The sequence below is a fragment of the Microtus pennsylvanicus genome, chromosome 7 (genome assembly GCF_037038515.1).
Source record: "Microtus pennsylvanicus isolate mMicPen1 chromosome 7, mMicPen1.hap1, whole genome shotgun sequence".
NCBI lineage: Eukaryota > Metazoa > Chordata > Mammalia > Rodentia > Cricetidae > Microtus > Microtus pennsylvanicus.
Window position 1 is genome coordinate 52,220,466 of NC_134585.1, and position 26,985 is coordinate 52,247,450.

General features: G+C 39.2%; 1 protein-coding gene across 4 annotated transcripts in view; it reads left to right on the forward strand.

The window, feature by feature from the left end:
- The first annotated feature begins 1,138 nt into the window (after window positions 1-1,138).
- Window positions 1,139-26,985, forward strand: part of Supt3h (SPT3 homolog, SAGA and STAGA complex component) — a 367,702-nt gene continuing 341,855 nt past the window's right edge. For 2 of the 4 annotated variants that reach the window (XM_075980697.1, XM_075980699.1), the window contains exons 1-2: window positions 1,157-1,408; window positions 13,330-13,430. Coding sequence is in view for 2 of the 4 variants with exons in the window: in XM_075980696.1 (XP_075836811.1) it covers window positions 13,330-13,430 (101 nt within the window). In the remaining 2 variants the exon portion in view is untranslated. Of the gene's footprint in view, window positions 1,409-13,329; window positions 13,431-26,985 lie in introns of all 4 variants that reach the window. The other 2 variants (XM_075980696.1, XM_075980694.1) reach the window with 2 other exon arrangements.

The window sequence follows — 26,985 nt, forward strand, 5'->3', positions numbered from 1 at the left end:
GTGCCCAGCCCTATCTCTTATTTTCTTGGCCATATACTAAAATCTGTCTTTTCACCTACTGCATATAATCGAATCTTACTTTTTAAAAGAAGTAATGACAATTTTGGCTACTTTCCCATACACTTTCCCAGTGTACACTGGTACACTCTGCCTAGGATGAGTAAGCCTGGATTTACACTTACTTCATGCTGAGTCTCCACATCCTAAATAGACTTTGGCAAGTGTATTTGACGAGTAGTGAAGTGTCTGGCAATTAGACACAAGACGACTGCAATCCACAGAGGAGATAATTAAATGAATGGCTCTGTTAAAGACGCTAAGCAAACAGGATCACTTCAGAACGTATACATTCCTACGCAAGACGTTATCGGAAGCAGCAGTGCTTGAAAAGCCCTGGAAAAGGTGAATCACTGAACACTTATTAAGTAATATTTGAAGTGGTAGGATTTGAGTATGGATAATGTTTTCTTTCTTAAACGGCTGAAAAAAACTGCTAAAAATATAAACAACAGTTCACAAAGCGCCATGAAAGTCAGGAGACCCCACTGTCTTGATGTTTTAAAGAATTGCTTCTGCGACCATCAACCGCAAGAAGAGGTCACATATACAATTCAATACAGGTGGTGCCAGAGGAAAAATGACCAAGGCTTGTGTATAAAGCCTCCCAGAGATCGCAAGTTATCAACAACAAAAGCGTACTCTTTAAGTAATTAAAGAACTGGGGGAAACTTTGCAGATGGGCTGTCATAGGCGGGGTGAATGAAGCTGGTGTTTCAAGGTCCCAGAACCCAGGGTCAGCACACAGTGCTTCTCTGAGGTGCAGGTCTTTCCGAACTCTGTGCTTCTTTGTCATTCGAAACAGGATAAGATTCTAATCACCCCGACCCCTGAAGATTAGCTTGCACGGACAAACTTCCAGTGCAGACACCGACTCCTTAAAAAATCCTAGACCCATAAGCTCACTCCGGCAGGCTGCAGAGTGTGTCTGCACCGGGTATACCCGGTTCCTCAGCCCGACCCGCACAGCCACTCCAGCTCTGAGGCCGCCGCTCCCTCCGCCTTGGCGGGAGCACGACGCCCCGCCCCCGGAGTGTGGCGGAAGTAGCGGGAGCGGCGCGCGCCACCTCGCCGGCTGCGCAGGCGCTCTCCTCGCATGGGTTGGCGCGTCCGTCTAGTTACCTCAGTCTCCGCCACCCCCGCCCCTCATAGTGGCGCTCTCGCCATCTTGCACCCCCTCCAGCCTAGCCCAGTCACCTTTTCCCTTTCCACAGTTTCTGTCCCCCCTATTCCCCGCCCCCTGCCCATCGTGTCCCGGGGCCGCCGCCGCCGCAGACACCGCGCCATCTCTGTCCCCTCTCATTCTCCACGCGGGACGCGCAGACGTGCTTCCACGTGTCCTTAAGCAGAGGTTGTGGGGCGCGTGGGGGCGGCCGGGAGTGGGGCGAGGTCATGGGAACGCCAGGGACGTGGCAGCCAGAGGTCAGGCCCAGGGCTGCGGGCCCAGCCGGGTGCAGGCCGCCGAGTGTGGGGTGCGCCATGGCTCCTCCCCGTCGTCGGTGGGCGTGGGGCGAGGGGAGCCCTGGGCTGGGCGGAGAGGCACCTTTCGCCTGTCACCCAGGTTGTGTTGGGGTGGGGAGACCTTCAAAAAAGAAAGCTCTGCTTCGTGGAAGTTAGGTAGCATTAGTGGAAGTTCAGCCTGCCAGGAGAGACCCAGAGGACACAGAGATGCTGCTGTCACCGCCCGCCTCTGGGACCCCTGGGGAAATCATTTAGGTCGTGTTGTGGGGTGTAGATGGGGATCACAATAGCCTAGCTCCAAACTCAGATTTATGAGAGAGTATTTGTGTACTTAAAGCTTACATCAACGCCAGCAGAATTCTCTGCTGTGATTTCCTATGAGTTCCATGTTAAGAAATTGTCACCTTGCCTTCCCTTAGGAAAGTCAGGACAGTTGGTGTGACAAATGAGAATGGAGTTATAGGGATAGTAAATATATTTGACGTTCAGACAGGATCCCGGAAGCAGTATCGTTATTGTATACCCGGATAAATTAGCATCATGTCCCTGGAGTTTAGTGGGAACTCAGAAAGAAATGAGGACATGTTTATCTGGGAGACACCTGGGTCTCCCAGATCACCGGTAAAAGATTGCTTGAAACAACTGGTAGAATTTCTGTGTGTTCCAGAGAGACAGAATTTAACGACTAAAGGGTTTCTTGATAATACTTGATAAAACCAGAACATAATGGGTTATGCTGTTGTGAGTCGTGGCCCCTCAAATCCCCTCACCCACCCTGGGGACCTTTAAGTACAGTAGGTCTACCCTGAGGGCTGCCCTGCCTAGGGGAACTTTATGCCACGCTGAAAATGCTATACACGGTGGACTTCCAGTATGGTAGCCGTCAGGTGCAGGTGGCTCTTGAGCAATGGAAACGTGGCAGGTGCCACTGATGAGTAGCAAATTAATTACAATTTAAGTGGCCACCCACGCGCACGGTGGTTGTTGCATGGGATCACACAGGCCTGCAAAGTTGAGAGCTGTTGCGGTCTTTGATTTGGTGGAGTTTTAAGTCAGCTCAGCTTTTGGAATATTTATGCTGTAAGGATTCATAATTATGTCCAAATATTGCCTTTCATTCAAAGCGTGGGCCTGCCAGTATTTATTTACAGCTTGGCAAATTAAAGCAAAACACTCCTTTGACTCCCTGGTTCGAAAGCTAGCGCCAGATTTAGCTGGAAAGAGAACACTAGCTGGAGTTTTCTTTAATCAGCGCTGGCTTCCACTGTCTTTTATCACCGAGTTAGTTCTTCGTGAAAGCTTGCAACTCTTTATTGCTGCCGTTTGTTTTTTCCTACCATCTTTGAAAGCTGGTGCTTCCGCTTTTAACCTTTTGTATAAGACAGTTTAATAAATTATGGTGGCAATCTTTGGGCAATTTTAGAAGTCATTTTAGTATCCATATTCAAACTTCTGAAGAGAAAAGTGAAATTTGGTGATCAATGTGTCATGAGATTACTTTCTTTGAAATATGCCTAACTATTTTTTGACTGAGTATTTGTAAATCTTGAACATAAAAGCCTTCTCCTTTTTCCCTTTTTCTCCCCTCTCCCTTCCTTCTTCCTCCTCCCTCTTTCTTCCTTTTTTTTGTACTGGGGATTGTACCCTGGCCCTCCCACTTACTAAGTGGTGGCTTTGCCACTAGGCTATACACACCCAGTCCTTGAAAATAAACCCTGAGAAAAACGAAACTGTCACAGAGTCGGGTAGATGCACACTCTGAACTCCAGCCTGGTATTTGTGAAACGTTGCCCTTGGCCTCAAGGCTGGAGATAATCCTTGGTTCTGGAATGACAGTTTAAAGCTCCTGTGTTACATCATAAGCAGAGACTAGTTCATGACTTGCAAGTCAGACTGAGCTGGTCTCGAGTGGACAGACTATCTTAAGTTTTCTGGGACAGTCACGTCCCAGCATGCTTCCTACCAGAACCCCTTTCGTACTGTCAGAAACATTCCAGTTTGGACTGTGCTAACGTGGCCACGCTTTTTAAACGTGTCAGAACTCTTAGTCTTGGAAGGATTAGCAATTTTGCAGTCTCCAAAATACACTTGCTGAAAACAGTGACAAAGTCCATGCTGTTTCACTCATAGGATATTTGGAATAAGGCCAGAGAGTGACTTGGTCCCTTTAGCTACTGGCGATTTAAATGTTTTACTTTGTATAGAAATCTTGGGTAATATGCTTGTTGGTCCCTTTTGGTGTAAAGGGCTACAAATATGCCGGTACAGTAAAGATAGTGAGATCGAGTCGTCCTGTTTTCCTTTTGAGAACGGGTGTTTTGGTGAGGTCATATAGTAAATCAATCGGAAACCTGCTTTTCATGTATTAGAATGTCAGTGATTTTGCTTATATTTCACTTACATTATGAGAAGGGATTCGGCCATTGCATTACTGTGTTAACTGAATTCATGTTAAGTGAAGGGGATGAGCTGTTCTGTTTGCTATTTTAAATGTTGATGGTAATGCCACTGAGCCTTGTGTGTCTTCTGTCGTCCCACTTTTAGCCTTGAACAGACTGTCACACTCACGAGCTGCCCTCTTTGAGCTTGCTTAATGTTAAAACCCTGATGTGTTTGTAAAGCGCTGTGCTCTTGTTTCCTGTGACACTTTCTGTGCACCCTCGCTTAGCCATTATCTCAGGAACCCTGGGAGAGAAGTGTAAGTTTCCTCTCTAGAGGAACTGAGGGAGAGAGGTGGAATGAGTTGCCCAAGGTCACATGATAAGCCTCAGAGCCTGTGTTTGAACTCCAGAGCTCAGCGCTTTCCTGCTACACCAAGTGAGCATAGGCAGATAGTTCACAACCAAGTTCACTGTGACCAATTCCTTGTGAGTTAATTATGATCCACTTTTATTTGTGTGTTCCTCGTTGTATAGAAGAAAGGATTCTGGGCCAGGAGTCAGGGGGACCTCAGTTTTAGTCCAAGCTTGTGTCACTAAAAAGTGGTGTGTGTCCTTGGGCAGTACAAGAAACCCCTCTGGGCTGCAGTTTCCTCACCTGAAAAATGACGGATTTGGATGAAATTAGTGATTTTCAAACTGTGGTTTGAAGTCTGCTCACTTCTCGGCCCCTCCCACCGGTTTACATGGTTCAGTTGGCCTGTTGGTTAGTCATGGCCTACAGTCTCCTTTAAACAAAGACTATCTGGACGTAGCATTTAATTTACTAGACTCTCAGATAACTAACGGCAGTGTCAGCCCCTGACTCCAATGATTGTAGCTCTGATAATTTCATATTACTTTAGAGTATCTGGAGATAGGCATCTTTTACAAATGAAAAATCTAGGCATTTTTAAAATTGATAATTTTTTGTTAAGATATCTGCCTCCATAGATCAGGTTATCAGCTACTTGAGATCAAAGCCTCCCCTTTTTTTCTTTTTAAAAAGATTTATTTTAATTCTCTATGTACACACACATCTGTGTGGGTACCAGCAGAGGCCAGAGGTGTTGGGTTCTCCCGGGACTAGAGTTACAGCATCTTTGAACCTTTGATGTGGGCTCTGGGAACCAAACTTGGGTCCCCTGAAGAGTTGTATGTTCTTTACTGAGTCAGCTCTTTGGCCTAAAGCCTTACATTTAAAAAGAAAAAAATAATTAGGTCTGAGACATTTAGCCAGTATTTTTAGTTTCCTCATCAGTAGTGGGAAAGTACTGGCCTAATAGGGTGATTGTGGAAAAAAAAAAAAAAAACAACAAAAAAATCTAAGTTACTGCAGTAAAAGACCAAGTAAAGCCCAAGTCCATTAATTCTTCATATACATGAATTAAATCGCCATTAGCCACACAGGCTGTATTGTAACCACATCATTAAATTACCATTGGTGAATTGTATATGCTTAATATTAGATGACAATAGATTTCTTATAAGGATGACTATTTATAAAACATGATTGTAGGCTAGAAGAGAATTGTAATGTTTAAAAATATCTACTCATTTAAAAAAATCCTTGTTTTCTGCTATATGACTTACTATTAGGATTGTTAAGTGATGGCTAGATTTCCCACATACTTAAAGAAAAACCCATAAAGTCATTGAATTTTCTGTAAAAACAATATTGTCAAAAAATGAGTTTGCTATGGGATTTGCCAGTATGGATGCTGTGTGTTTTTGGCTGTGTTGTTAGATGTAGTCTACAGTACATTTTTATGTATACTTTTAGTAAAGAATATTTTTTATAACAAAATTTGAAAAAGCCAATAATATGCATTAAAGCACATGGAATAGAATTTAAGCTAATATGAACCTAGGGAAAAAAATATAGTAAGATTCTCCCATGTTTGTGTGGCAGAGAGCGCTGTTGTCTGTAAGTTAACTTATCATTAGGTAACAAGGAAATGAAAATGTTTTGTTATTTTGTGTGTGTGTGTGTGTGTGCGTGCATGTATTGTATTGCAGTTTATTGAGCCTCGTGACTTATGCATTTAAGGCAAGAATTCTGTTGCTGAGTGATAGTCCTTTCCATTTTATAAATTTTTTTATTTTCAATTCAAGTATATTTTTGAGTCCTTATTGCATTGTGGGTTTATTGTTTTTTATTTATTTTTTTTTGTTTTTCTGAGACAATTTTTCACTGTGTAACAGAGCCCTAACTGTTCTGAAACTCACTTTGTAGACCAGACAGGCCTTGAACTCACAGAGATCTGCCTGCCTCTGCCTCCTGAGTGCTGGGATTAAAGGCATGTGCCACCACACCCTGCTTCATTGTATTCTTTATAATACCTTTGTGAGAGATCATTCCTCACAAATCATTCCTGAAAGATGGAAGAAGTGAACCTGAGACCTCAGTTGATTCTTATAGTATAGGTTCTGGTGTATTGGTTAGTTAATCCTTTAAAGAGCCTATGTCCAGCCAGGTGTGATGATATAGTTCTTTAATCTCTTTACTCAAGAGACTGAGACAGCAGGATTGCAAGTTTGAGTCTAGCCTGAGCTACCTAGGAATTTCTTTCTCCTTCCTTCCTTCCTTCCTTCCTTCCTTCCTTCCTTCCTTCCTCCCTCCCTCCCTCCCTCCCTCCCTCCCTCCTTCCCTCCCTCCCTCCCTTCCTTCCTTTTTGTTTTTTTTTTTGTTTTTTTTTTTCGAGACAGGGTTTCTCTGTGGGTTTGGAGCCTGTCCTGGAACTAGCTCTTGTAGACCAGGCTGGCCTCAAACTCACAGAGATCCACTTGTCTCTGCCTCCTGAGTGCTGGAATTAAAGATGAGCGCCACCACTGCCCAGGAATATCAGGGCCAGCCTGTGACGTAACACTAGGCATTGTACCAAACCAATGCAAGCCAGACCAAACCAACGAAACTCCCCTCGCCATGGCATTACCTTATAAGACTTGACTCTGTCAGCCTGTACCAGTCCCTTCTATCTGAATCTCTCACAAAACTTTGTGTATGCTCCTCCCCAAGTGTCTGATCGTTGTCTAATACATTCTTAACTGGAATTGTGTGGACTTTTGCTTGTTTGCTTCTGTTGGTCTTATTTCCAAGCCTCCTCCTCTTTTTATTAAATAATAGCATAGTTGTGTTGTTAATTTCTGAGGTCAAGCTTCTGTCACCTTTGCTCTTCTTACATTGCTTACTCTACCTCCAAGTTAACTCGACATTTGTAATATGTTCTTATTTCCACTTATTGCAGATATCAAAGGCACTGACATCTCTTGTCTATACAACTTAAGTGGCTTCTGCTTTCCTGGGTCATTCTGCAGCTATCCTTAAAAAAATTCCGTGTTCAAAGTTCTCCAATAGCTTAGTATTTTCCTTCAGTAAAAATTAACCTCTGTTGGCCTTCAAGGCTTTCTAGTATTGCATCCTCCTTGTGACACAGATCTCCCTTTTCTGTTGCTTGCATTTTCTGTTCACTGCACTCTGCCCACAGTGGTTTTAGGGGAAGGTTCTTGAACACTGCCTCTTGCATTTTGTTCAGATCATATATCGTCACCCTGTAGTTGAAATTCATTTGTTTACTTTGCTTTTTTATAGTACTACAAATTGTTTTTGTCTGAGTTTACTCCTAACCCTATAATGGTTTCTTGTTGTTGTTGGTTTAGTCATTATTATATCCTGAGGCCATAAAAGACCATTTGGCTTTCAGTCAGTGTCCAGTAATTATGAATGAATAACCAAGTGCTGAACCACCCTCGTTCAGTCTTTTAAAAAGACATTGACAGTGCCTTTATGATAAGAAGGGGAATAGAAGGCATGTTACTTCTTATAGGGGAGAGTGAGGGGAAAACAATCAGGGATGAGTTTCTGTTTCTGTGTCGTTTCAGAGATGTTGGAGGAGGGATTCAGTATGGGACAGAAGTTTGAAATGAATAATGCACGTTCACTAAGATAGTATTAACCAGTTGTGGTGGTTGATCTTCATTGTCAGTGGGACTGCACTTAGAATCATCTAGAAGACATATGGGAATGCTTCTGAGGGTGTTTCCAAAGAACTTTAACTGAGGGAAGACCCATCTGAATGTGGGTAGCACAGCCTATAGAATCGGGTCCCAAACTTAATTCAAAGCCAAAAGAACACATGAACCCCAGTGTTCATCTGTGTCTGCTTCCTGATAGTAGATCAGTGTAACTAGCTACTATCACCATTATGCCTGACTGTGACCTCTCTAACTGTGAGATGAAATAAATCCTTTCTTTAGTTGCTTTCATCAGGCATTTGCCATAGCATTGAGAAAGAAAGAAATACAGAAATAGAAAAAATTGGTTTTTGCTGTGACTATCTGACCATGTGACTTATAGGCCTTTGGAACTCTTTTGTAAAAAGAATTTGGACCTGTGGGCTAGAGAAGCCCTAGAGTGTCATAAGCCATAGACATCCGACCTTTTGACATTGTGGTATGATGCCATCTATAAACCAGCTGGGCTGCATTCGTAGCTTTACTGGGCTGTGTGTAGTTTGCAGACTGAAGGTTGGATGTGACTGCTGTGAGCAGAACTTAAAGGGTGCAGTGTGGGCTGCTGGAATGCTGAAATGAAAGAAACTAATCCTGGCTCATGGGATTTCAAATGGGAAAGCGGACTCTAGCAGGACCTGGGCTAGGCTGCCCATGCTGTATTCTGGAAAAGAATGGGTATGTTTAGCCCATGGCTAGAAAACTTGTGTTATTATTCTACATGCTATAGACATTTTATAGATACTTGTACACTTTTTGAGTTTTTGCGTTTGTAGTGATTGATCATTTGGTATTTTTCATATCAGTAGAAATTTGGATTATGATAGAACTTGATTTTTTTAACACTAAACCAAAATGGAGGACGTAATAATGTTGAATTACCTATATTTTTCCTGCTTTTGGGGTTTTATAAAACTATTCTAATAAAAAAATTATTTATAATAGATGTCTAGGTTAGGAAATAATTAAGATTGAGACTCTGTGGATGTTTGAGTAAGCGCATGGATCTGACTTAATGTTCCTTGCCAGTAATAAAGCAGAACTAGCCATTCCCATTATGTTTCTTAATTGTTGGTTGGTTGATAGACTTATAGCCCAGATTTTGACATTACTTCTAGGATATAGAAACTAATAATAAGTCTCAGTTCTTTGAGGTCTATGAAGAAATGTTGTTCATGGGATGTCTTCTTTGGTCATGTTGTGAACAGAATATGATCTTCAACGGATACCCAGTAACATATCCACAGCATTTTGTGATATCTATCTTTACCCTGTACTACAGTTGGGACTTTTTGTGTTTGGCAGCAGTACTTTCTAATGAAAGGAAGTTTGTGTGAATATATACATACATACACATGTATGTTTAGATGAAATAAACAAATTTTGATTTTCCAGAATGGAAATATGGTTTAGTGATCAGGTTAATGCAGAATTAATCAGAAATGAACTTTTTCCTGGGGTTCACATTTAAGCTGGCATGTTGAAATGATCTGGGACTCAATCTGCACATCTGAATTCATTTTGTAAAATATGGCAAGCAGCTGCATCCCTGTGGAAGCTGAAACAACTGCAGGACATTAACCCATTGAGAAGATTACAGTAGGGTTTCAGTTCCATGTTAACTGTATTTATTAGTGAAAATTGACTTGAGTGCTTCTGCTTTTAACAGACTTTTTTATGTCTAGAAGAAAGGAAATAAAGCATTGGAATGATAGGACTTTGATGTGTAAAGAAGTTAATGTCTAAAGAAGTAATTATCTAAATCAAACAAAATGTGGGTACAGGAAAGAATTATTTTGGAGTCTAATGAGCTATCAGCTCATCATGTCAAGAAAAATGTTCTTCACCTGTTTGATTTAGAAATTAAGTAACTTGTCTGTGGAAGACTGGTTGTGGTTGTAATAAATTTGGATTGGAACTTTTTACCTCTTACCAATAAATACACTTGATAGGAACCATTTCTAGTGGGAGACAACTGAAAGAAAGCTGGGCATCAAACCTAGGGCTTGGCCCTTCGTATAAATTCGCTCTATGAAATCTGTCCTCTTTAGAAAGTTAAAACAGGGTGACTGGATTTGAACTGAAGAAAGGGACAGATCGCTTCAGCAGTGCCTCACTTACTTTAGGCTATAAACCCCACACAGTGCTGTGTGTATCAAATCTGAAACTGCTCAACTCCAGGCCTGATTTGGGAGGTTGGGGTTAATACACAATCCTTGAGGTTAGTATTTCTCCAGGCCTTGTGTTTGAACCACTAAAAACACTGGATGTGTGGGGTGTAAGTAGTTCTTGAAAAAGGGAGGCTGTGTGTTCTCTTTCTGATGGTCTGGTTGTAGAAATCTGTAGTTCTTGTTTTCTCCTAGTCATAGATTGGTGGGGTAATTATTATTATTATTTTTAACCCAAGTTTCAGACTGGAGTTTGATGGCACGCACCTGAAATCCCAGCACATGGGAGGTGGAGGCAGGGAGTCTACATAACAAGTTCATTGCCAACTTGGAATAATGAGGGTATCTTAGAACCGAAATAGAACAAGGCAATGTGGGTAGTTTCTTTCCTTACTTTGTTTGTAGAAAAATAGTAATCATTTCAAAAGTTATTGTGAAAAACAGAGCAAATTTAGGCTTAAAGGAAAGTGATAACTTTTCTTAGCATTAGATCTTTTTTTTTTTTAATGTGTTTGGGCATTAGTTTCAGTTTGAGTGAAATGCTTTTGTCTTTTAGAGTATTCATGTTGTGTGCCGTAGTTAGTTCTAGCCTTCAGCATAGGCCAAAGGAATATCAGGGTATTTCAGACATCATCACATTTAAGTATCTCTACACACTTATTATGACATAACTAAGGTGCTGTTCGCCCTAGAGCCCTGTGCCGTGTGGCCTTTTCAAAAGCTGCTCCTCTTGGACACTTGGGTGTAGCAGCTTTTTCTCTAGCTTAGCCTCATGGACCCTGTCCTTGAGGAGTGCCCCTGGTCTAGATCCCCTTGGTGATTTTTATCATTTTCCACACATTTGGTCAGATTAAAAGGGCATGTTATGAAGATGGATTTGACAGCCACATGGAGAGTGACCTGAGAGTGGGAGAGATAAGACTTAGTAGAGGGCTGTAGTATAGAGAAAGGGGCAGAAGAGGACCTTGTCTTCCTGTACGTCATGGGTATAGGGAGGGTGAAAGATAGGAGATTTTTAAAGTTAGGTACTCTAAATTGATATAAAAGCTTTTGTCAGATCAAGATGGGGTATTTTAAATATCTTTATTTTTAATAGCTAACATTTATTGTGTACTTACTGTATCAAGATTGTTCCAAATTGTTTTCTGTATGAGTTCATCTAATTGTCACAATAATCTTTAAAAAGCAGGGCTATTATTCACATTTTATGGACGAGATAATGGAAGCAGAGAGAAGTAAAGTAACTTCTGTAAAGTCTTAACAAAGTAACAGAGCTGGGGATTGAACCCAGACAGTCTGCATCTGAAGCCAAACGTTGAAATCAGATCTTTATGCCCAACTCTAACTTTATCTCACACTTTCCACAGAAAAGCATGTTTTCTTCCATTACTGTGAGCCTGGCTATCAGCAAGAGAGCCTCAGGAGAGAGCACCCTGTGTAGACATTGTGTGATTTGCCAGGAACTGTGTGGGGGGAACTAGTTAGTGACTCCTAGCCCAAAGAGATAATATGCTCTGCCTTCGAGATGTGCAGAATGGGAAAACATCTATAGGCCGCTGAGAGCTGATGCACAGGATTGGGCTGCATGTCTTCACTGGTTGGAAGCCTGTCTCCTATGAATATGTAGTTTGTGACCCTTTAGGCTGTCTCTTCAGGCCAGATGTTCCATCCTAGAAAAGTTCTTTCTCTGCCTGGGCTTTGCCTTCTGCAGTGGTGTCAACGACCAGCCCTTCTGTGCATCACCAGCTCTAGAGGCTGTCGTACAATTAGGTTATTCCTGGACTTCTCTTAACTGTTTTAACATGTGTTTTCAAGTTCGGATGTTCTTCCATAGAATCTGCAAAGTATTTCTAATTCCCACCTTAGGGAAAAATGATGGTATCATCAGGTTGATATAAACATAGGGAGTAATATTTATTGTGTTTATAGTATGGTAATTAGTACTTATTTTGATGACTTTTATGTTCTTTTAACTAGTTCTTGTTTATTATTTAATTTAGTGTCATGTACAATAAATAAAAATACATGCGTTAGAATTGGCTAGTTTTCATTATATATCAGCCTGATATATTTGATAGGAAAAATGTCACATTTTAAATTGAGCCAGTTATTTGCTCATAGGATTATAAAATATAATGCCCACTTCTGATCTATTGATTTTCTGCCATAATTTAGCCTTTGGTTCAAATGAGAACTAGAGTATGTTGTGGTTTTCTCATTTTGTGTATTATAGTTATAAGAACATCTTTAAATTCTACCTGGTACTCCTAAAGTAAGTGTGTGTGTTCATGTGTGTCCCTGTGCATGCGCACATATGTGTGTCCTGTTTGTGTGTGTGGTGTATGTGGAGGCCAGAGATTGATATCAGGTTGTCTTTCTCAGTCACTTCTTCACAGTAATTAATTAATTAATTAATTAGCAAAACAGTATTCTATTTGAAAGTATCCAAAGAAGATGCTACATTCTATCCTAGATGTTTAAGTGTTCAGCAAGATTAGGTATGTCGTGCCATTCTAGATAATAGAGCAGCAGATCTATTATCATTTTATAGTAATTCAGAATAGGTCAGTCCTCAAAGTCATTCCTCAAAACCCAGAGCTCCCTATTTCAGCTAAACCGGCTAGTCAAAGAGCATCCAGAATCTACTTGCCTCTCTCTTCCTCAGGGCTCGGGTACAGGAGTGTGTTGCTGTGCCAGCTTTGATGTGGGTGCCGGGATCTGAACTCAGGCCCTCATGCTCGCAAAGCAATTACGATTGCTACAGCCAACTCCCCATCTCCCAAAGTGACTTTTGTTTTTATTGGCCTGTGTGAAATGGGGAAATATGTGTTAAGGAGCTGCTGGACACTCTCTGAAGAATCGCTAATGGGACTTTGGTTGCTGTGCAACACTCTGGAGAGCTATCAAGTGATGCCAAAGTAGTTTAATGAGTATTTCTGTTCTAGTACTTACTATAGTGTAGACACTGAATGTGTACCAGTCATGTAGGTGATTCTTTGATACCTGAGCTGACTAAGCACTTTTCTCCCGCTACACTACTTTTCATTTGAATAAAGACATTAAGTAGAAGACAGTTGGATTTACTACAGAACTGAAATTATCTGAAATTTGAAGATTTCTGTACTTTTTGAAGTAGTTTAGAATTGCTTCTATCTTGTGTACTTTTTATAGCTAAATATGTTTGTAAGTTTTATTTCTTTTTCCTTTTCCTTTAGATGAATAATACTGCAGCTAGCCCGATGTCTACTGCCACTTCGAGTAGTGGAAGAAACACAGGGAAGGCTGTAAGCTTTGCTGCAGAACTGCAGAGCATGCTGTGAGTGTGTCTTCACATGTGTTACTGTTGCTGTTTTAGCCTGATTAGTGTTGAAAAAGGGAACGGAAATAAAATGCATACATCTTAGCTTCATGTAATTTGTATTTAAACAGAAGTAAAGTGCTCTCAGCATTTAAATACCTACAGTGAGACAGGCAGGATTGGCTCTGAGTGCTGCACTGGTGCACTGCGTCTGAAAACGGCGCCAGCTCACCTTTTTTGGATAGTCAAAGTATTTTCAGAGAAGGTTACAGTTTTTATTAGTTCTCCTAAGTCGGTGAACCTAATTCAAAGTAGTTTTTAATTTTGGTAATATTTGAACCGTTGTGTTTCAGATTATTGTGAGAAACACAAAGCATTAAAAAATCACATGTATTGACTCTTTGAGAAATTGTCCATTTGTTTGAGAATTCTTCCCAGAAGCTATCCTCAGTTTGAAGTGAATGAGACAATTTATCTTCATTGGGTGGGGAAGCAGATGAGTTAGGGAACCGTGTAAGCTCTGAGTTCTTTCCTAGTGGTTCAGGAGACCCGTATCTACGGCAAGAGGCAGTGTTACTTCTTTCCCAATGGTTCCCAATGATCGCAATGATCAGGGAGTTTAAAAGAATATTTCTGTGGAAAGTTTAAATGCCTTCCTCATGTGTATATTGATAGCCTTTAGAGCAGGTTGACTCTACTGTGTGATAATAATAGTTCAAAGCACAGTTTTGGTACGTTTGATCGCATTTGATAGTCTCTCAGTAGACATACTTCAAAGAAAGTATTAGCATTGAAAGCGTTAATGTCATAATATCTCAGACTCTGTGCTTTCAGCTTATCTTTATAGTCTTAATTATTGAGGATCTTGAGAAATTTGGTTGTATGGATCATCTATAAATATTGAGTTCTTAGAATTTAAAACTGAGAAATAAAAATTTATGCTTTCATTTGAAAAATAACAAACTTACATGTAAATATAATCTATTTCTTTTAAAATATGTTCTAAAACCAAAAATTAACAACACTTGTGATTGTTAAGATGGGGATAAACACTAATTTAGAAGCTGAATTTTGTGAGCCTGCCTATATTTTAAATTGTGGAATGCTTTAAGAGTCTATATATTTGTATACATGTTTAAGTTTTTCATTATAGTTTAATGGGCTTTTTTTAGACTTTTGTGTTATGTTACAGAATTATATTTAAAATATTGAAAATATACTTTATGATAAGGTGATGAATTTCATTTTCTTCCTGTGGCACTAAATTGATTTACTCGTAGTTTTTAATGTGAATTTGAACATCTTCAGAGTCCTTAAATTATAATATAATGAACCCCATGTATCCTTTATACAAATTTAACAGTAATTTCCCTTTCATAGTCTTATTTGACCTTTCTTCCTAATATCCATAAAAAAATAAATGTTCTAAAGCTAATTTCATAGAATTTATTAAAACAATATATGTTAGTAGGTAAAACACTGGGTGACGTGTAGCGTGAGGCAGCAGACTATAGCCATGTAACCCGTCTCAGCAAATGAAATTTCCTTGGACGTCAGTGATGCTCACACATTTATCTGCCACTCATTGCTGTCTTCAGGCCTCATGGCCAAAACTAGTATTTATAGCAAGCACCATGTGGACTGTGAAGCTGAAAATATTTACTATCTAGTTTTTTTTGTTGTTGTTGTTGCAGAAATTGACCTCTGAGTTATAAAACCAGCTCTATAAAAGGAAAACAGAAACTTAGGGGTGGTTCTGCCCAATATTTATTTCTGATAGACCTAAGACCATTTAAGAAAGTTGAGCAAAAGAAAAGCTAAATTCAGTACTTTGAATTAAATACTTTTGCACACATCTTCCCAAGCGATCTACCTAAGCTGGGTTCAGAATGTAAAGGTTATTGTTGGCTGTGACTCTGGAATAAGCGTGCACTTTTCCTTCATTTCAGACCTCAGGGAGAGGCCACTCCTAATAGTACATTCAGCATGGAGAGACTGAAGTTTTTCCCTTTATGAATTTTTCCTCAGAAAGGGAACTGGAGTCCAAATGGGAGGAATTGTTTTACATTTGTCAGTATATCCCATTGCTTTAAAAGTTTTAGGCTTCAGATGCTACATGAGTAAAGTCAGTACGCATGCAATGCTTGGTCGTGTGCGGCCTTTCAGATGAGCAAGTCCACACTTAATCCCCCGCATACTGCAGGAATTTCACTCCAAATCCTTGCTGCTGCTGCTTCATAGTTAAGCCTGTTGATGTTGCTGTTTCAGCCCTCTGTTGCTGCCACCTTCCCTATCTATTAACTAGTAGTAAGATGTTTGTCTTTTGGCTACAGGCTGTCTAACTGTGGAACATTACTTAGTCTTTTTCTTTTCAAGGATTGGTCTCACCGAAAACTAACTAGTTGTCAATCACAATGAAAATTGTTTAGTTCAGTTAATAAATCCAAAGTGCCAGCCTTAATAAACAGAAGAGAAAGAGCCTGGGGGCAGCTCCTGAGTTCTGTGAGCTAGAGGAGGTAGAAGGCTCACACAGCCAGAGGAAAGGAGCTGTCTACTGTGGCCCTTGCCAAGGGCAAGTTGTATACCAGGAATGTGGATGTATGGGAGCTGATTCCTTGTGGTTCTATTTTGTGTGTGTGTGGTTTTGTCTGCAAGTCTGTCTGGGATCCACTTGTTTGCCTGGTGCTGGAGAGAGCCAGAGAGGGTGCTGGATCACCTGCAACTGGGGTTACAGTTGGTTGTGAGCCACCAAGTAGGTGCTGAGACTCTAACCTGGGTCCTCTGAAAGAGCAGTCAATGCTCTTAACTGCTAAGCCATCTCTCCAGCACCTCTATTCTTAGCTTTTTTCTATTTTCGTGGTTCTTAGTAATCTGTAGTTACTACTCACTTTTGTAATGACTATCTTTTGTACCCATTCAGTATATTCTGAACAGCGTGTGTGGTCTTAGGCTTTATTAATCAAGTTTTCCAGTGTTACTAAAACTATGAAATAAAATATTGGCACCTATTACCTTAAAATCAAAGAAGAAGTTTTTAATAACCTTTTTGGTACTAACTTTTTAATTTTCTTTTAAGGAAGCTGAACTGATTTACATTTTTACCTTATTCTGAGAGACGACACCCCTATCCCCCCCCCCCCCCGCCCATCAACATGGCTTTGTGTTGTCAAACTGCTTGGCCACTGAGCTTCAGCATAGTTGGTCACTTACATTTCCTGTGTGTGTTTTTATGTTCTGATTCTCAGACAGTTTTTTTTTTTGTCTTTTTAACTAACGTCTTGGTTTTCTGTAGTTTATTAAGAACTTTCAGTGTCTTAAAAAGCTTCCTCCTTTGAGGATCTCCCTTGGCATTCCCTTCTCCCAGCACTTGGCAGCACCCTTAAGGTTGTTTAGTGTGAGTTTTCCTTTTTTTCTTCTTTTTAAATGTAGCTTAGTCAGTTGTACGCTGCCTTGTTGCTTCCGCTTTTGATCTGAAGTCCTCTTAATTTCGTGCACTTTCCTATATTTCAGGTTTTGGTTTCCACAGTTTAATATTAATCCATTTTGTTGTTCTATATTGTCAGGGAGGGGGTCTACCACCACAAATTACATAAACCTTCCTTCCTTCACAACTGAAACTCTACCTTTATCAGATAATAAATGATTCCCCTTGCCTCTCTGCTTTGTTCCATTGACTTTTCTCTTCCTTTGCCAGCCCTGCATTATTGTAGTTATTATAGCTTCTTAATGTGTTTTAATATTTGCTGTTATAGTTCAAGTCCGTCCACATAAGTTTTCTTTTTAAAATATCTTTGGCCCCTTCTTATTTTTATGCTTCCAGATGAATTTTTAGGAATCATTTCAACAAGCTCCAAAACAAATTCTAAGTGCAAATTTTAAGAACTTTCATTTTTTGTTTCTTTTTATGCCTTTTACTGTATTCTCAGATTTCAGACATGGGTCTTTTCAATCCATTTTACTTTTAAAGTTGATTAATGAAGTAATTTTACATTTGGAAAGTTTATTTGAAACAACCCCTGATAGAAACAGTAAAAAGAACCAGACTAATGAGTGGGCTGCTTGGCTAGTGCATGATTAGAGACCAAAACCTTCTCGGTTTTCCTTAATATTTGCTTTTCTTGTTGAGTGTACAATTGTGCTGTGACTGCAGTATGCAAAAATCCAGCCAATTTATCACCTTAATTTTAAATCATGGCAGTGATTTTCTTATTTTTGAATGACAGAATTGGTCAGTTTTAAATGGTCAGTTCAATTTTTAAAAATGGGTTTCTAAGATTGCATTCTGACTAGTAGAGTAATATACATCAGTATCCACTCAGTAGAGTCCAGAGAGGCTGAATAGATTTAATGTATTCATTTTTGAACATGAGAAAAGATGATAGGGTGGGTCTCCCTGTGACTACTTCAAAGAAGGTATTTCTACAATATATCAGGAGTGTGGATGCGTAGTGAGTACATGCAGATAGACTGCGGTGAGATTCACTAGAGTTCTGTGGGGTCACATGTGGTCTGTTCCTATGGTAAACTGTGCTAGTTTTTTCTATAATTTATCTGCTTGTGTAGTTTTAATTTTTTTCACTCTTTGGTATTTTCTGATTTGTTGTTGTTCTAGACATCAGCAGTGCTTCGCTGCCATGCCACTTGGAAGGCACAGCAAGGCCTTTGGCAGTGACGGGTAGGGGCGCTTGAGAACAGTTAGTGAAGGAGGTGGGCAGAGAAAACTGGTTGGAAGTGTTCACTGTGGCATGAGCTGTCAGGAATCAGCGGAGGCAGGTGGCCTGCTTTTTCTATAGCAGTGCTCTGCTGCTCTGCATAGGCCCGGGAAGTCAAGGCAGTTGGGTGGATTTAGGATTCTGAAGGGCAGATGGTATAGCAAGTTATTAATTTGACATGCTGGAGGTTCTAGCCTACAGGTGAGGTATAAAATACATTGGAGTTGATCAGCATGGATATAAAGTATGGGAAAGGATTGGAGCCTTCAGTGCATCAGTACAATTATGTAGAACATAAGCAGTACTTACGAGAGCTTAGAGGGTTAGCATCTGACCTGTTCTCCAGTCTACTCTGACTTCCTGTGATATCCCATCACCTTTCTGTGCATTTGACACCTTGCCTTGTTTCTTATAAATGACCTCATTTTAGTTTTTTACAGTGCTGTATTTGTCTGAATCTAGTCCCTGATCCCAGGGCTTTAAATACTTTTCCTGATGTGCTCTATCTGGCATTTTGTAGGTGCTGGTAAGTGTGAAGCTGTGATCGTACTGACATAGTATTTGGGAGGATAGCCTTCAGGGGAGGGCAGCCGTTGAAATCTTAAAAGTTTTCCAAATAGAAGGGGTAGGGAATAGGAGCCTGGATAATCCTTATAGCATGTATTCATTTTTTTGTCCTCTTACTACATTGATTTTTTTTTGTCTACATGCATGAAAATATTCTTAAGTGTAGCTTTCTCTGTTTAGGGTTTTGATTTACTTTAATACCTCTTTCCTGCTTCCTTGACAATTCTATATTTATAACTACCTATAGATGGTAGATGGAGGAGGTAGTAAAGTTTGGCCAATAGGATAAGATCCTATTTTAAGTATTTCTGCAGTGTTACAAGATGCAGTAACAATGTTCATCTCTATGGTGGATAAGTCAGATGATGCATGCAAATCATTTACATGTATCATAGTTGTTCAGTAGAACTTGATGTAAATGTCTGTGCCTTTTAAATTAGTCTTTGTTGGATTATAGGAATCGAACTTAATTTTAGCACTTTTATTTGTTTGTTTTTGCTTTGTGGACCGCTAATCGGGTATTCAGAAATAATGGAATCTAGCTTAATAATGTCAGTTATTTTGACTGAAGAGAAATCTGAGTCTTAGAAATGTATCAGGCCAGTCTTATTGATTCATGAAGAAGTAGAAAAGGGCTAATTTGTCCCAGGGTGGTTTGTTGGTTAGTTGATTTGACCCAGGGTGGCTAGTTGGTTAGTTGATTTGACCCAGGGTGGCTAGTTGGTTAGTTGATTTGACCCAGGGTAGCTAGTTGGTTAGTTGATGTGTCCCAGGGTCGTTAGTTGGTTAGTTGATGTGTCCCAGGGTGGCTAGTTGGTTAGGTGATATGTCCAAGGGTAGCTAGTTAGTTAGTTGATGTGTCCCAGGGTGGCTAGTTGGCTAGTTGATGTGTCCCAGGGTGGCTAGTTGGTTAGTTGATGTGTCCCAGGGTGGCAAATTGGATATTTATGGGTTCAGTACTTAATACCTGAACTTCTGAATATCAACTCCTTATTCCTTTCTAGTGTTTCTCTGATATAAATTAGTGACCAGGCCTTATTTTTCCTTATTCTTTAAACTGTCAGCATTTCTTTAGTTTTTCATTCTATGTTTATATTTGAGATAGTACCACAGTATTGGACTCATTTTAGAATGATGAATGAATGATATATATGTCATTCTTTGAAGTTAGCTCTCCCTCCCCTATTTCTCCAGTCTCCTGTAAAGTCTTAACATTTAGACTAAAGCAGTGTGACTCTGGGTAGCCAGCCTGTGTTGTTTGTTCACTATTGGTCTGTGACGTAGTCTAAGCCAGAAGTCAGTCCACTTTCTTCCTGTGATGACGGTGTCTGCAGTGCTGTGCAACCAGATGCTATATAAGGTTTACCCTTATAGTGTAACAAATAGTTCTGAGACCATATCTGTTCTACAATACTCTTACAATACTCTTGTATCATTCTGCTGTTTTTCATTAAAAAAAAAATAGCCTTGATTGTCTGCCTTGGGATAGTCAGTTTTCCTGGGCTCTGCAGATCTATCAGTGGATGCAACATACGGGATCCCTAATCTTGTGGACCTACCTCACATTCCAATTTGTTAGAAATACTTCATTTCTCATTTTTTAGAAAATACTACTGCTTCTGGAGCAAACCGTGTTCTTGGAAGTTTACAATACTGTACATTAAAGTCTTTGACTTAATTATATATACTTTTGCGTTATGGTGGTGGCATTACTTCTGATTGCAGTTTTGGCTCAAGACTTGTTTTTCCTATGACATATGAAACCTTTTAAAATGCAGTGTATTGGAGTCACCTTCTAGTTTTACTTGAAATTAGTTTAAAGTAGGGATATTTTTTTAAAAGGCAAATCAGGAGAAATTAATTTCCAATAAAAGTGAATAATAGCAACATGAACTGATTGTGTATTGAATGGATTAGAATATGAAGCAGTCATTTTTTTGTTTCCTTATTTATAGAAAACCCTTTGCCTAATTTTAGACTATTTTATAGTTTACTGTAAAATATTAGAATTTTAATATTTAAATAAAGATTGGCATGTTAAATTAATGAAACCTAATAAATAGAACAGCCCAACATTTAAAAATTGTCTAATGTAATTTTTCCAAAATTTATGTATGCTAATGTGGTGGTGTGAATAAGAATGACCCTCGCAGGCTCACATGTAAGTGCTTATGAACTCTTCCATCCAATTAAAGGATGAGGAGATGTGATCTTGGTGGAGTAGGCGTCTCACTGAGGGTAAGCTTTGAGGTTTTAAAAGCCAGTCTCTCTGATCAGGATGTAGCTCTCAGCTACTGCTCTAGGGCTATGCTTCCAGCCATGACAATGGACTAAGTCTCCTAAACTATAAGCAAACCCCCACTTCAATGCTTTCTTTTGTAAGAGGTGCCTTGGTTGTGGTGTCTCTTCAATAGAACAGTGACTAAGACACCAAATATGTACAATTATTGATAATTAAACATACAGTCTTAATAAGTCTACATCTGCCTTTGAAATGCTTTTTAAAAAAATCTCATTTTTAAGCAATGTCATTTTGTTATGGTTATTTATTTATTTATTTGGTTTTTCAAGACAGGGTTTCCCTGTGTAACAGTTCTGACAGTCCTAGCTGTCCTGGAACTCATTTTGTAGACCAGGCTGGCCCCACACTCATAGAAATCCTCCTGCTTCTGCCTCTGATGTGCTGGGATTAAAGGCGTGTGCCACCACTACTGCCTGGCCTTGACATATGCCTATTCCTTTTGGTCCATTTTATGTTATTGTGTTGTATGTTGAGGTATTTCTTTTGTGCACATCTATTACTCAAAGATTGTAAATATAGAGTTGTAAAACTTTACATTTACAATGTGAGAAAACATGGTGATATATCTTTAAAAGAAAATTGAGACAATATTCCATAATAGATATAAATCAATCAACGAAATAGAATTTATTTAAAAGCAGTTGCTTACTATAGGTTAATTTATCTACATTAATCCTAAACTGCCAAGTGTTTTCACATTATCTGGTTAATATAGTGATTAATTCTTTTTGTCTTTTTAAAATTAATTAATTTATTTAGCTTGTGTGTATGAATGCACTATCTGCATGTATGCCTGTACACCAGAAGAGGGCATCAGATCCCATTATACATAGTTGTGAGCCACTATGTGTTGCTGGGAATTGAGCTCAGGATTTCTGGAAGAGTAGCCAGTGCTCTTAGCTGTCGAGCCATCTCTCGAGCCCTAAATATTTGTGTGTGTGTGTGTGTGTGTGTGTGTGTGTGTGTGTGTGTGTGTGATTAATTCTTTAATGTTATCTTCTTTTTGTTTGGTCATAAACTCAGAATTTATGAGATTTTTTTATTGAAAACATGTTCAGCTTTTTTTCAAATTATATAATGTTTCTACCACTTTTCTTTATTTCTAATTATAATTGTCATTTTAAAAGTATTTTCCCATTTTTATATATATTATTTCTTTTGCATGTTTTGTTTTTCTGTAACTTAAGTTTTTTTTTTTTACTTTTATTTATGTAATTGTGATTCATTCTGCTACTCACATTCAATCTACACAATCGAGTTCCTGTGGTATGTCACGCCTGAGGCTAAATAATATGGAAAAGGAGAGGGAATGGGGATTTTTGTGTGCTGATGTTGCTAATACAATGTAGTTTGTGTTTCATGTGTCTTATGATCCTTTGGTCATTACAGTTTCCCCTATTTCTACTGTGAATACGTGTTTAAGTGAGGAGACATTAAAGATTTACACAGAAAATTCAGGTTTTAAGTTCCCAAGGTAAAATTTGACCTCAACATATCTAATTTTGTACAACACTGCCTTTGTGTACTGGAGACAGGTGTATAAAATAAGTATATTTCTTGTCTTCGTGGAGAGAAGCTTCGTGGAGAGAAACTTAGAGAAGTTGATCAGTGAATTTTATCATTTGTATCTTGATTCCAAAAAAGATTTGAGGCATCTGTTAGGGTTAGGATTGTTTACAGCAGGATTGTTTTGGAGGTGAGGCCTGAGAACATTTCCTTCCATGGAAGCCTATGGGGACACTTTAATGTGTAGTGAGCAACCAGTATTGTTAACTGTATGTCCATAGTAAATATAAAATCAACGTATTTGGTTGAATTTGTAAGATTTAAGCTGGGGGAAGAAAGCACTATTTAGTAGAAATACATTGATTTGTTTTTAAAGATGATGGTGGCAAGTCTGATCTTAAAATTGGTGGTTTTAAATTGTGCTCACTAGAAAGAATTTTATCATGGGCCTCTAAAAGCCCCTCCCTTCATTCTCTCTGCAGTGAGAGCTGCCCCACCCTGTGTCTATTTGAGATGGTATGTGCATCTTTAAATCTGGTGTTTGAACAGAGTCATAGCTCAGAAATGTTTGAAACCACTGGTACATAGTCCTGATTCCCAAAGTAAAGTTCAGGAAAAAAAAATCAATGTAATTGATTATTTCTAGTTTTTTTTTCATCTTTATATGTGGTTTTATTTTAAACTCTTATTTTTCTTTTTCTTTTTTTCCTCCTGATTATTTCTAGTTTTATGAGTAATATGATGCTAAGATGAGTGATGCTAAATCAACATCAAACAAGTACATATATGATACTTTGGACATACGTAATGCTTACTTATTGCATTTTTTGTGAATAGGATCTATGATAAAAAATACGTCCCTCTGTTCTTGAGGAATGGATAGAGTAACATTCCGATGATTTTAAATGAACATGATTTCATAAAGTTGAGCCTTTAAAACTGTTGGTATCTGACTGATTTCACAGTTTGATAAAAAGTTTGACTGCCCGAAACCTTCCCTGCCTTTTAATACACCAGACATGTTGATGATAGAAAATAGTACATGGTGGGAACTTAGCTATTCAGTTACAGCCTCAGGCATAGGAAGTTTTACCTGTGTTCTCTTTGACTCACTGTCTCCCCTGTTCAGGGAGTGAGTCAGCCTGTGAGTCATTGCTTATTTCTGAAGTTGCCCTCCTCTCTCTTTCCATTTATTCTTCTTGTCTTAGGCAGATTCACCTTTCATATTTAGTACTTTTTTTTTCTCCTTGGGCCTTCCTAGTCAAAAGCAAAGTACTGCTTTATGACAATTTCTATACCCAAAATGTTAACATGCTCTTTGATATTCTTAATTTTCGGTGATTTTTGGATGTGTGGTAAGCATGTCCTTCTTTGTGGGCTCTTACAAGACATTGGCCAGCTTGTCATAAACTACTAAATCCTGACTGGTTACACAATTGTACTAGACTGCTTGCAAAGGGAAGGCTCCAGAGTTGACCTCACAGTTCATAAATGAAAAAAAAAGCCAGTTCATGTAGGCATAAATGGACAGCAAAACATATTTACAATTAAGGACAGATCTGTGTTAAAGGTGTAAGCATAGGTAGCGTAAGTGCAGGTCAGTGAAATGAGGGACTTTCTGGAATTCTGTGTAAAGCAGTTGAGCTAGAGGTTGGCCCTCCCTTTACTGTGGACCTTAGCTACAGTTCTCCACTGCAGGTCACTTTGCAAGCCAGTAAAGGGGACTGGAATTCCTCTTTTACAATTGTCCTATTTACATAAGCATTGTTTTCTTCAGTCAGTAGCCAGGGAAGAGGAGAGGGGTAGGGAAGGGCACTCACAGACCAACATTGTTTACCAGTAAGAAAGTGCTATAAAGCCAGGCAGTGGTGGCATATGCCCTTAAAACCAGCACTAGGGAGGCAGAGACAGGCAGCTCTGTGAGTTTGAGGCCAACCCAAGTTCCAGGAGAGGCTTCAAAGCTACACAGAGACACTCTATCTTGAAAAAACAAACAAAACAAAAACAATAGCAGCAAAAAAAAAAAAAAAAAAAAAAAAAAACAAAAGTGCTATAAAATACCAGAAGAGGACTAGCTGCTTGAGATCTCTGTGGGCCAGAGTTTCGAATGAGGATTAGAGAGTGGTTTGTGAGCATCTCTGATATACTAGGGGCAAAATAATTTAAACAGCAGCCGTGTCTCACAAATTCTTAGTCTATGCACTACTTGATATTTGAAGGAATTTTGAACAGATGTGGTGTCTTGAACTTAGATGCAATGTGGGGAGAGGTGAGGCATGGGAAAGATTGTGTTGTGTATGTGCTAATCTGCACAGAATGGAAAGACATACATGGATGAGAATGTCATGATTGTATACACAACCGAAAAATAAGCAAAAAACCTTTAATGCATCTGGAAAACGTATACTATGTGATGGGATATTGTTGATAGCATGGAGGATAGGCTAATAGCTGACATCATTATGCAGCGTCACAATCTGCAGGATTCTTGAGGGAACCATTGTGCAAGTACTCAATCATTGTGGGAAAACTACAGGGGTAAGGGGACAGGAGTTTCTCTTCACATGTTGAAAGTTTTGTTTGGAAGTGGAATTGGGTTAAATATTTTCCTTCTAGGCTCTTGAATCCCTCAGAATGAGTGATTAGTAGGATGCTACACTATGCTCTCCTCAGCTTGAGAAGTAAGCAGTTGGTCTGGAGAGGCCTAACAAACCAGGACTTCCTGCAGCAGAGGTAGAGCAAGGGCCTACACTTTCAACAAGCTTTTCAGGCCATTGCTGTTGCTGCTGCTCCTGCTGGACTGTGAACCCCACCATTAGAGATGAGAGTCAAGTGTATTGCAGAAAACTGAAGGACCAGAGGGCTGATTATACATAATAACCCTGAGTTTTGTCAGGTAGGATGTAGGCACTTTACTTTTTATTTAGTTTTCATGGGAAACTTTGGGGATAGGTGCTGCTTATAGGTGAGGGAGTTCTTTCTTGCTCAAGGTTTAGTGAGAGTATAATGGAGATTCAGACACTAACGTAAATCATTGCTGGGCTGTCATGTTTCAACCAGAGTCTTGTCTTTTTCTTTTCTTCTTTCTCTCTTTTCTTTTTTCTTTCTTTTCTTTTCTTTTTTTCGTTTGTTTTTTGAGACAGGGTTTCTTTGTAGCCTTGGGGCCTGTCCTAGAACTAGCTCTCGTAGACCAGGCTGGCCTTGAACTCACAGGATCCACCCTCCTCTGACTCCTGACTGCTGGGATTAAAGGTGAGTGCAACCACTGCGCCAGTCCCAGAGTCTTTTCTTAGAATATGATTTATTGTTGGAGATCTTTGCTCCATTTCTTAAAATTTTATCATGGGAGAAATGAAGGTTTTATGTAGATTCAGGAAAATGAACTTGTCAAATATTAGAGCCCACTAACTGAATTGTATAATTGTAGTTTACGTTCTTGTCTTTTAGGTCTAAGCATAGCTACTGTTACTGTTTAGGTTCCTCAGGTATATATACATGCATACATACTTTATAATTTGCAGTGATGGGATTGTAGCATATGTAATTTAGCATGCTCTTTTCCCTCTAAACACAGCCTTAGCAGTGACAGCTCCTTACACCTCTGCCGATTCCTCACAGTCATTAGCACATTCAGTAACTCTGTCTGTACCATTCCATTTTCCTCCCTCCCCCAGGAGCACTGCTGCCAAATTCTTCTGCTAGTTTCTTTGTGATATTTTCAATTTAACCTTTTGTTTTTTGGATGCTGGGAATCAAGGGCCTTATCCATCCTAGGCAAATACTCTATCACTGAGCTACATACACACTGGTGTCTAGTCTTGTTATATATATATGTTATTATATATGGTCTTATTATAAATACATATGTAATATTAGTGAGTGCTGAGTCACTTTTCATTTTAAAATTTATTCTGTTTCTTTGTTTTAGCTGCACACAGTGTCTCTGTCACTTTAGTGGCTTCTGATAATGTAAGTAGGAATACATGTGGGGTTTAAACTAAAGGCCGTAAATTTCCTTATCTAACCAACCACCTTTTCTTTCCTATGTTATCCTTTTCTAATTTTCTACCTTCTTTCATCCATTGACAGGTAGGCTAGCAGAATCAGAACCTGTAATAATGGTACAACTATAGAAGAACTTTATCTGTTATTCCAAAATTAGTTTTGTATTTACACTGTTATTTGCCCATTTCCTTGATTTCTAGTGCCTTGAGTTACATATCTTAGGGAAAATGTCAAGACAAACTAACTTCTAACATTCTTTTTTTTTAAAAGTGGATGTTTCTAATTAAAACTAATATGTAATTTATGTTTTCTTTTCTAAATGGTTTCTAAACTGTTATACCTATGATTTTTCATTTGTATATTTACATGTGAGTCTTCCTTTTTTCGACATTTTAAGTTCTTGACTTGGTCATTAAAATATTCCATGACAAATGTAATGTGGGCGCATGAAGGCTGTTGACATTTTGAGATCCCCAGACAG